Here is a 12,080-nt window from a genome sequence, read left to right on the forward strand (position 1 = left end):
GTGCAGCCAGGGCTTCGGGGGGGCCCACATTTCACAAAAGCAACATCTTCCAGATAAATGACAATAGATCTTTTCTGTCCACACCAGCTAACCAGCTGACACATTCTCAGAATGGGAGGTCCAGGCAAAGGTAAGAAGTAGTACAATGGCCTTGTTGTTGCCCAAGTCAGTGAGCTCAGAATCTCTCCTTCTCAGTTGCTGGGAGCTATGAAAGCTGACAGATAAAAAAGGAAATTTGGAAATAACAAAAAGTGGAATCAAACACAGGGAGATTTGTCTGAGCCACTCCTTACTCATGCATCCCAACATGGCCGTGTGTCGCCTTGCTCTGCTACTTAGATGACCGGCCCTTCAAAGACAAGGGCCAATGTGGAAGTAGAAGTAGAGGTTTCTTTATGCAAAGGCACTCCAGGTATTTCTGTCACAAGAGGGATAAAAGACAGGCAAGTTTCCTCAGAGAGCAAATGCATAGAAGATTATCTTTCTCTAGGGGGCCACATTATCCTTGTCTATCTTTGTTTTGACAGAGATGTTGACTCAAAAGCAAATGTTTTGAGGAGCAGCAAGCCAACTGCCCAAAGCCCTGGCTTCTTAATTAACTAATTGGATCAGCCCTGAAACATAGTTGTTTCAAATCTGTCATTTCTACTTTAGAAAAGGGAGAATTCGAATCAAAATATGTAATTGGATGCTACATAGATACACCTAGGGTTGGGCTGACACAGTGCTATATAAGCACCCACAGAAGGTCAAAAGCTTCCTTTCTGAATCCAGACCAGATTCCTGTCAGTCTAGACCCAGAAACATTTTCTTACCCAGAAAACCTCATTAGCCTGAATTGCTCAAGTAATTCAAGCCAGGCCTCTGCTCTATCAATGAAATAAAAAAGTTAGGTAGAGCTAATTAATAGTGTAAAGTATCACTTAAATTACCTTTCAAGCATTCTCAATTACCTTAGAAGCAGCAATTGACAATCATTTGGTATGTGAGATATGAATCAACTTTATCTAATTCATTACAGCGGGTCCCCCAGAGCCCTGGCCAGACCATACTTTGATAGCTTAAGTTTCTGAAGCATTTGCACCTGAATGTAACACAATTGAATTTCCTGAAAAATCCCCTTCCACATCAGCTGACTTTGTATATTTTTACTGTCCTTTATAGCATTTCTATCTTAAGGAAGAAATACCTGCATTCTCTGAAGCAGTATGAATTCTGACTCCTTTTCTGTGTTCTCCCAGGCATGTCCTTCCTTCACGGGGGGGACTCAGTTCATCCAAAGATGAGGGGCCTGGTCTCCCAAGCCCATACTCATCCTGAGAGTCCAGGGTACCCCATGGTTTCTTCATGTCAGAATCAGACACAGCCACTTTGTTGGGAGATGTCGAAAGACAAAAATCTCCAATGACCAAAATCTCTTGGGCAAATCCAGAGGGGGAAAAATGTCCACCTTTCTGTCTGGGATTCTGAACCCCTCTGTCAGTGTTTTGGGAGTCTGAGGGATAAAGGAGGGACTGGGGGAGGGGGTTTGCGAAGCAGCATACCATAGAAGTCTGCTTAATCAGAATGCTAATTTTTCCTTAATGTTCCCCATATTCAGTGTAGCCCACCACTGGGTGTGGTATCCTAGGAGGCTGGGGAGGAGAAGAAGGATCTAATTATTCTTAAACCTTCTGTGAATCTTCCTGTTTTCTGTTCCACACAAGGCAGGACTTTTTGGACTTCACAAAGCTCTCTAGAGTCCCCTAGCACCATCAGCAGCTCACAGCTTTTCGGCAGCCCACCCCCACCCCCACCAACCCCACTCACAGCAGCTCTGTCCAATTTGCCAAGTTATTACAATCGAAATTGTCCATGTCTCTCATCCTGCTGTCCTTTCTTGTGGGTCTGTACCTTTTAGCCTGGGCTGTCCTGTGGGTGGGGAGATGCAGATGCACCCAGTGTTCCACCTGGCTCTGTTTAAGCACCATTTCCTGGGTGGTTTGCAGTGTGCTCCCCCCTTCCTGATTCCCCTCCTTGCTGTTTGCAAAGACCCAGAACACCTTCAGCAGGGACCCTCTCCCTCCATCTCCCAGCCATGCTTTTTTTCCTCTCCCCTCCTCTCTCTTTCTCCCCTCCCCTTGCCCCCTCCTCCCTTCTTTTCTTTTAAATATGAAATGTTTTGTGTACATAAAACCTGAAAAAGAATCTTATAAACACACAAGTACTCACCACCTGGATTTAACAGGTGTCAACCTTTTGCCATTTTTGCTAGCAGTCACTGTCTTATTTTTTTATAGCTTATTTTCCAATGTTTTTCTTTTTCTAATATTTTATTTTATATAATTCTTACTGTCTTATTTTTAACAAAGGAATCATTGTAGATATACCAAAAGCCCATTCTTCGCCTCTCCTGTTCCTTCTCTCATTCTCCCTTCCCAGTATGAAAATAGTGTAAAGTTTTCAGGGAACGTCCCTCCCTGCTCTAGCAGGCAAGAGAGCAAAGGTATCTGCATAGACTTGAGATCTGTGGCAAAGCTGTGCCAGCTGCCTGCAGACAAAACCAGTCTTTCAACCCCTAGTAATGACCAAGGAGCCTGATAAAGATTTAACAGTGGGTCTCAGCCTTTGCATCTTCCGAGGGCATTCCTCAGACAGGAAGAGATTAAATCCCAGCACTGCCTTCCTCTGTGCAGAGATAGCATCAACATATCTTTAGGTCAAAATAACTTTGAACCAGAAGTCCCCCTGTCAAGAATAACTATATTTTAATTTCAGTCACTCACTGTTCCTACCTATATACACTAAACTCAAACATGTGTGTGATTGTTAGAACAGTTCTCACAGAAAAAAATCTGTTGGATGGTTTCCCAGGCTGGAATCCTCACTTTGATTATCCAATAAACTCGTCATTTATCATTGAGACTTTAATTCCACTTTATGCCATAAAAATGTGTCCTAAAGTTGGCATGTGTAATTTTCATGTGCCTTAAAATTTTTGATCTGTTCCTTTCACTCAACATTCTGTTTTTTAAATTATGTGTGTGTGAATACATATATACAGAGAGAGACAGATAGAGACAGAGACAAAATTATTTCATATAGCTGCTTGTTTGTATTTTTTCTGAATGCTTTTCTTTAATACACAAAGGATATACAGTTCCTCAATACTATTGCTTTTATTTAAAGTGTTGTATTATATGAATATCCTGGCATGTTTATTTATTTCCTCTTTGCTTGTTTGAGAGTTTCTCTAGGTTGTACATTTGCCCAACCTGCCCTTTGGTGTGGATGCATTCAGCTTTGTTGGGCACCCACCAGAGGCTCTCTAAAGCTTTGATTTCACATTTCATTGTAATTGGGTGGTCCCCAGGCAAAGGGAAGGTTCTAGGTTCCCTGCCCCACCCAAGGGAGGGTGGAGCTGAGCTGGGAGGAGGAGAAGCTGGAGAGGAGATTGGGAGGAGAGAAGGATGGAGAGCCAAAAGGAGACCTGGAAGAAGAACATGGAGCAGAGAGACATGTGAAGAAGCTGCACTTGCTTCTTGGTCTTGGACTGTGTGAAGCAGACATGAGTGAGAGACCCACAAGGGTCTCTCACAGCAGCGATTATCCTGATTTTGATTTTGCTTTTTCCTCCAGGCTTGTCTGGCACTTTCTGCCCCTTTCCTAGGGCTCCACAGCAGGAGGTGCCTTAGACTTGTGTCAGGCTTTCAAGCCTCAGTCGCCCTGCTTTGGGCCAACCCTGTTTGGCTGGGCATTTATGCACAAGGGGATGGGGAACTTCAGGTGCTTGATCTGGAAACTTTATTCTTCCCCTTCTCTTATTGCACACTAATTGTATTTCTATAAAGGTCTTACACAGTGGTGTATGTTTTTGTCTTGATGTGGCAGGTGGCAGAAACTATTTAGAGTGGGCAGGTTTGGGGGTTCTGGGGTGCCCCCTCTCCCTGCCCTGTAACACTATCAGCAATATTTTCTGTGATTGTGCCACTGCATCCCATGAACATCAGCTGTTCTCAATCTTAGGGTTTTTTTTTTTTTGCCAATCTGGCACATGTAAAAGGTCAAAATTGTTTCCATTAGTATGTTCCTGATTACTTTCAGATTTCCTTTCCTGAGAATTGTCTGTTTATAACCTCTGCCCATTTCATTATTAAATTGTTGTCTTTTCCTTACTGAAATGAAGGAGCTCATCATACATTCTCTAATAATCCTTTATCAGTCATACTGATGGCAAATATTCTTCCTGGCTTGTGACTTGTGACTTAACTTTTTCATGGTCTTTTCTTTCACAAAAAAATTTAAGCTTCTCAAGATCATAGACATAGTATCCTATGCTTTCCTCTGTTAGTTTTAAAGTACTGCTTTGCAGTTAGGTCTTTAACATAACTGGTATTTATTTCATTGTATTGGATTAAGAGGAAATCCAATTTAATTTTTTGCCATATGAATAAACCAGTTTCTCAAGCAATATTTATGGAAGTCTATTTTTTTTTTAAACGTTGGCACGTAAAGAAATGTTAGCATTTTTTTTTAAAGATTTATTTATTTATTTATACAAGCACTGGGTACAGTCAGAAGTTTGGGAGGGTGAGAGAATTCACCAGAACAGAACAGGCAGACTGACGAAGTACACTGCTGAGGGGAGCAGCGGACGGCAGGAGAGGTCTGCGCGCCATGTGGGACCCTTGCCTGTAGGCCGGGGATTGAACTGGCACTGCAGAGGCTGCGGGCAGCTTCGCAACCCAGCGCTCAAACGTTGCACCACCAGGGAGGCCCAGAAGTCTATTCTTGATTACTGACCTTTTTTTTGTTGTGCCTTCACAATGTGTGACCACAACCTCTCCATAATTTCATAACTTTTTCATCCCAGAAAAACATACCCTCTAAGTAATCACTCCCCAATCAACTCTCCCCTAACCCCAAACAACGCCATGCACTAATCTGCCATCTGTCTCTGTGGATTTGCCTATTCTGATATTTAATATAAAAGGAATCACACAAAATGTGATTTTCTGTGTCTGGCTTCTTAAACTAACTATAGTGCTTTTGAGCTTCCTCCATTTTCTAACATGTATACTTCATCCTTCATTCGTCCATTTGTTATAGGACAGGGAGAGGGGCAGCCCAAACCCCGCAAACCTGCCTATTCTAAATGGGTTCTGCCATCCGCCGCATCAACACAAAACATATGAGACTTTAAGGGGAAGGAACTTTAATAAAACTAGGAAACAATACAGGTAAGGCAAAGAGTCTAGTTTCTAAGTGAAGCACCCAAAGTTACCCGTCCCCTCGTGGGTAAAAGTCCATCCAAATGGGATTGGCCCAGAGCAAGGCCCCAAAGCCTGCCACGAGTCTAAAGCACCTTCCAGTGGGGACCCACAGAAAAGGGTCACAAACAACCAGACAAGCCCAGAAGGAAAAGAGCAAAATCAACATCAAGATAAAAGCTGCCATTGTCACCTCCCCACGGGTCTCACCCACATCTGTGTCACCCAGTCCACGACCAAAAGACAAGCGCAGTTTCTTCACATGTCTCTAGGCTCCATGCGCCTCCTCCAGGTCTCCTGGCTCCATCCTGCTTCCTTCCTCAGTCTCTTCTGCAGCTTCTCTTCTTCCTGCTCAGCTCCACCCTCCCTTGGGTGGGGCAGGGAACCTCCCCCTTTCCTGGGGACCACCCTGTTACACATTCAGTAGTACTTGATTCCTTTTCATGGCTGAAAAATATTCCATTCTACAAGTACACCACAATTTGTTTTTCTGTTCATTCCTTGATAGACTTCAAGGTATTTCCACCTTTAGGTTATTATGAATAATGATGCTGTGCTTGACCAAAATTTAATGATAAATGAATTAGAATATAAAAAGCATCTAGAAAAAGTGCCTGGTACTTATATTTTAAGAAGCATATGTTTTACTTACCATTGTTATTATTTTATCATTACATTATATATGCCTATAGATACATCATGGGTCTGTTTTTGTCTCTATTTTATTCCAGCTTTCTCTTTCTCTAAAAATATCATTGTTTTAATTATTGCAGTCTTTTAGTAAGATTTAAATTCTGGAAGAATAAAACATGCCCTCCACTTGATCTTAATTCTCAAATTAATTTGCTAGTTCTTGGCCTTTCACTCTTCCATGTAAATTTTTGGAGCTGATCTTAAGTTCCATGAAAAGTATAGATGGGATCTTGATTAGAATTTCACTGAACTTACAGATGAGTTTGAATGTTTTCTCTTTAATGAGTGTTATCATCCAAATACATTATGTAACTTTGCATTTATTTAAAAAAATATTGAACTTTTTTTTTTTTTTTTTTACAAAGTCTTGGTAAACTTCTTAAGCATCAAGATACTATTTTAAATGGTATTTTAAGTCTGAAAGTTTATAAATTTATTTGTTATCACTGTTTCTTGTATTTTATTCCTTCTTCCTTGGTTCAACTTCCTTTTCCTGGAGATTATTCTTTAGTAGTTTCTTAAGAATGGGTCTGAGTTGGAGAACTTTTTTTTAATCAGAAAAATTATTTAATTCTCACTCTTGAATGATATTTTAGCTAATTAAAGACAACTAGGTAGACCACTGGAATTCTCTCAACAATTTGTAGAAATTCCAGTCATGTGGGTGCCATTGTTCTTGACAGTTCTGCTAATTGTCCATAATCTCTCTGCTCCATACGTTTTCCTCTTTGTGTTTGTTCTACTTTAATTGTAATCCAATGTATCTAAGCTTTGGATTTCTTCTAATTTATCTCAGCTCACTTTGTTTCCTGCATCTATCAAACCTTTCATATCTTCTCCTTCTAGGAATTGAATTAGAAATAAGTGGGATGTTCTCATTCTACCCTCCATCCTGCTTTTATGTCTTCTCTTTATTTTTGCTGTATTCCAGGAAATATGTAGAGTTGGTTCTATCTTCCAGTTCACTAACTCTTACCACAGCTATATTTATATCTAATTAACTGCTAGGGATTTTCATTTACTTATTTCAGTATTTTTCACTTGTAGGATATATGTTTGGTTCTTATTCAAATTTGCCTCTTCTCTTGTATACTTTCTATTTCTTGGCAAGCTAACCTGGCAGTTTTGAGTTTTCTCTTTCTCAAGAGGGGCGTTTCTTTATCTTCAGTTTGTGTGATGTGGGAGCTTGGATTATTCTGTTGTTTGGCTTTACTTTTCTTGCCCTTCACTCAGAGTACAAACATGGGGAAGTTTGAGGTAAGGAGACTCTCAGGGCAAAAGTTCTGGTATGAGGAACTATACATGCTGAAAACAGCAATAGATACTGGGCTTAGATCAGCTATAACGCTGTTTCTCCCTGATCTCTGACTCTCTCCCCTTTCTCCCTCCCTCGTTCCCCCCACATTAACACATTCCCCACGTCTTCTTGCTGCTTTGATTTCTTATCTTCCACTTGATTATAAATAAATACGAGACTACCCTTGGAAAAGGGGCTGCACCTTGACTCGCCTTTCTTAAGGGAGTTTCCTTGGCGTAGCCCCTACAAGGCTTCTCATTGTTCCAACTTACTCAGACCCAGTAATCTTTTCACTCTCAGCACCACACATCATAATGAGACAGTGTGAAATGTGTGAGGCATGTACAACCTGGGTTGAGGGTATATCCATAGGCGTTTTTTTATTTTGCTTTTATTGGGTATTACCTGACACTGTCTCCAGGTACTTTTTATGTTATAGGATGGATTCAATCCAAAAATGCGTGTAAAGAAGGCATTGATTATACATTCTCAGGGGAGAATTCTATTTCCACCCAGAACCAGGCTAAAGCAACATTCTTCGTAATTTCTTTATGCCAGTGGGAACATTTTTTAGTCTACCATTTCACCATAAAGTAAGTTCAAGATTTTATGTGGGGTTCTAAGTTCCTACTCCTCACCTTCAATGGCCTAAGACTTTACCTTCTAGGCATTAAATCCCAAGCCTTGAGATTAATAAAATTGGTAATAAAATTGACAAGACCTCCATCACCTTGGGCTGCAATAAAGCTGTCTCATGTGTTTATTGATCTAGTTTTCATTTTCCTTCATATTTTGGTCTACCGGGAATTCTCTTGTCTTCTTTGGAGCTCAGCTATATGCAATGAAGAACACATTTTATCTAATATTTCCAGGTGCTTTGTGGGTGTGTTTTTAGACCTCTAGTCTGCCATACCGTCATAAAGTCTTTCTTGTACTTCTATACAATGAATTTTCCTTGATTTTTTTACTGACTCATTTTGCTACCATGTATTTCATCTACCATGTGCTTAAACTAGAATAAAGGACTCACAGCATAATGCCATCTTAACTAGAAACCCCAAATCTCTTGCTATACCAAAGCAACAGTAAATTGGGGGATATGATCCAATGTTCCCGTGTGTGTGTGTGTGTGTGTGTGTGTGTGTGTGTGTGTGTGTGTGAGACAAGATGAGCCTGAGTTCATTCCTAAGTGATTGAAGCTAACAGCGGCAAGCACAGCTGCTTCTTTGTCTACTTCCCTTTAATTTCTTACTGGAAGATACCTGATTTTGTTTGGATTTCCACCCCTCCCTCATGTGATTCAAGGGTAAAACTTAATTTCTGTGTATCATTCCTGGTAATACCATTTGTCTTGCTAGTGACAGCTATAAGAAATGTGACTCAATCCTAAACATTAGCTCTCAAGGGAGGTCTATCAGAGTTTTCTGGGAAATGTTCCCATGTTCTTGAAAAGTGAAGAAAAAAAATTTGAGTATTTCTTCTGCAAAATCTTTGTTACAGAAAAGATGCATTACCTGAAATTGTCATAGTCACTCCAAGATCATTGAGAAAAGACAGCTACCAAGTTGAGGATACAAAGCAGAAAGTTGGAAAGAGTCTGCTTCCTTTGATGATGTTGTTATGCTGGTGAATCAACAAAACAGGAAGACATCTGTGTCTTGACATGTCATTTCCTAATATATTAGCTATTAAATCCCCTTACCAGTTAAGTCAGTTAAATCAGAATTTTCTGTTGCTTGCCTCTGAAAATATGCAAGTAGATACCCCATAGTATAAGCCTAGCATCTACTGGTAACATCTAAAACACGAAGTTGAGCATGAGTTCATTCCAGCTGGGATACAAGATTTGAATCAGATGGCCGGTTTATTGGCACATAAGGAACCTACATTTACTCTATGAAAAAAAAAAATGTATTGGCTTAATATAAGACCAAGTGATACAAAAGCCCAGGGAATATAAAATACTGCTATGGAAGAATAACTATATGAGCAGTTGAAGTCATGAGTAACTACAAAATATTTTATCAAATTTTCATGCAAAAAAGTAGTAAATATATATGTGTAAATATATATATATATATATATCTCAATGCATGCATAACTAAATTGCTATCCATGTCAGTTATAACTTGTTGTCTCCATCTTGCTCCCTCAAGCTTAAAAAAGGCCCATCTCTGCAGGACGTTTACAGAGAAAATGATAGAGAAAAAAATTATTTAGATCAATTCCTGAGGCTACACTTCCTAGATATGTGAACTGGGGTAAATCACTTGTACAATCATTATTCTTCATCCTCAAAATAGGAATACCACAACCTGCCATACGGGATTGCTATTAAGATCAAGAGATTAAATGTGAATTAATAAACTGTTAAGTTCTTTATTATCTCAGTTTCTGAAGTGACCTACCTTTTTCTGATTGGTAAATTAATCCATGCAAATGAATCCACATAGTTAACATTTGCTATCCTTATCCAAAGCAAGAATTCCAATAAAATTTCAAATGACAGGATGGTAAGCAGGAGCATCTTCTGAGTGGGTGATTATCTGTTTTGCCTGTTATAACAAAAATACCATAAGCTGGATGGCTATAAACACCAAACTTGTTTCTCACAGTTCTTGAATCCAGGAAGTCCAAGATTTTGGCACCAGCCAAACTGGTGACTGGTGAGAGCCTGCTTATTCACAGACAAGATGGTGCCTTCTTGCTGTGTCCTTATATGGTAAAAGAAGATGAATATAATAGTCCAACTATGGACTATTATAATTCTATAAATTTAAGTATAATATAGACCCTCAATTGAATTATTTCTATTAAAAATATATTAATATATCTGACATTTAAAAAAAATTATTAGTGCTCCTAAAGTCAACATCAGTGCATTATAATTAAACATTAATTGACTAATTAATTTTAGGTAGGATGAGCAATGTATTCTTATTTACCATTCTGAGTCCTGAGTAATCAGTCTTTATGGCCCTTACACACAGAATTTTCAATGGTATCCATTTGCCATCTGAATAGTAATAACAGTTATGTAAAATTTCCACTCTTGTTTATTTGGGGTCAACTTGAAAGGAGCATTTTCTAGGTCTCTACCCTTTAACCACAGGAATCTCTTACGTGGACAAGCAATTGTTTCCTGCAATGAATTTGTAGTCAATAACCTCAGATATATCAATAATGTCAGAGAGCTCTAACATGCATTCAACGACTACAAAATCTCTCAGGTATATATGACTCCCTTATGTTGGCTTAAAGAAAATAAAAACTACTACTTCTCTAAGTTATTCACATTCAAATGATTGCAGAGTCCAAGTCATTTTTATTGAAAAAGTTAAGAACTCTATTAAGCCTCTAATTCATGCCTTTTTTGAAAACTGATTTTGAAAGTGTGCACCGCCCTGAATTGAATAAAGTAGGAAGGGTTTGATCAGATGTGTCAAAGTAGGTTAAGAATCTCTAACAGCACTCTATAGGGAGGGGAAATGTGTCCTGTTCAAGTGTGGTTTCTTAATTTAAACCATCAATAAGTGCTTGCTGAACTGAGTTGCAACAGCATCCTCTGGTGCAGCTAAAATGTTATGGCTTCCATTCAAAATGCAATTTTTGAACACCTGCTCATTTATTACATTATTACTCTATAATATGATGTACTGTGCTTTAAAAATACGATGTCTTCCTTGGTGAGCCCTTTACAAGTTGTGTTAAAGTATGGATCCTGGGCATTTTTTCTTCCTGCTTTTAGCATCAGAACTCTAATGGTTTGATCATGGTAGAATCTCAGGCATTTGATTTTTGGTTCTGACTGAGCATTAGAAATAGAGGCAAGTTTTGTGTACTAAGTTTTTATTTCCTGATTTTTACACTCAAAAACTATGTTTGCTTGTAAGCTACCACAGTAATATTGGACCATACATATGAGCTCTATAAGAAAAGAAATTCTTTACACCTAAGGGCGGTTTATTTTTCAAGTGCTATTATGGGAAATGTTTGTGTCCACTGTTAGGCCTAAAACATAGATGAGGAGAAAATAAACAGAAAATCTTAGCATACGCATATGAGATTCTAAAAGAAATCCAAGAAATCAACATTGGTCGTATTCATTCAAAATGGACACAAGTATCTTTGTTCACAGGAAAAGTTGGAGCTGGAGATAAGAAAAAAAGATATGGTAGATGTTAGATCCTAATTTCAGCTCTTAGCTCACCATCAGATATTGGGTAAATTATTTGATATCTTGTTTCTGTCACATATGTTAAGATTGATTATATGGTGTATAATACAGAGATTGATAAACTTTTTCAGTAAAGGGTGCAATAATAAATACTCCTATGTTTATCCGGCTCTGCCATTATACTGCAGGGACAGCCATACTCAACACAAATGAATGGGTGTGGCTGTGGTCCCATGAAACTCTACCTACAACAAGATCATTTGGCCTTGATGGGCTATAGTTTTTCAACCAGTGGTATAATACCTATTTAATAAAGCTACCTGATGAATAGGGTGGTACGATACATGTATAAAGAAGGCAGTCTTAATAAAGAAGATGACAAAAGAGAAAAGTCTGAGGGGGGAAAACTGGTATTATGTAAGGTAAATGTTTTTTATAAAAATAAACCCAAAAACCAAGATCTGAAATCTACTTTTACTGAAAATTATTTATCATGGAATTGACACCACAACTAGGAAACTAAGTATTACACTCAATTTTGGGGGAAGTCATGTTGTCATTCTTCAAGTCAGGAAGAATTCTAACTCCTCTTTGTAAAATGTTCATTGTCAAAGTGGATACTATCAACCTAGAAGATCATGGTGGCTTACGTCATTACTACTCT

General features: G+C 38.8%; 1 protein-coding gene across 1 annotated transcript in view; it reads right to left on the bottom strand.

Annotated features, from left to right (window-relative positions):
- VPS13C (vacuolar protein sorting 13 homolog C) overlaps nt 1–12,080 on the bottom strand; it is a 194,053-nt gene that overhangs the window by 15,124 nt on the left and 166,849 nt on the right. Inside the window, exons 83-84 of the mRNA XM_054687747.1 lie at nt 9,648–9,794; nt 8,754–8,862 (exon numbers count right to left, since the gene is read on the bottom strand). Of these exons, the coding sequence (XP_054543722.1) occupies nt 9,738–9,794 (57 nt within the window). The 3' untranslated portion in view covers nt 8,754–8,862; nt 9,648–9,737. The remainder of the gene's footprint in view (nt 1–8,753; nt 8,863–9,647; nt 9,795–12,080) is intronic.

Source organism: Talpa occidentalis, unplaced genomic scaffold, assembly GCF_014898055.3.
Source record: "Talpa occidentalis isolate TD23 unplaced genomic scaffold, MPIMG_talOcc4v2.1 talOcc4.11, whole genome shotgun sequence".
Classification (NCBI taxonomy): domain Eukaryota; kingdom Metazoa; phylum Chordata; class Mammalia; order Eulipotyphla; family Talpidae; genus Talpa; species Talpa occidentalis.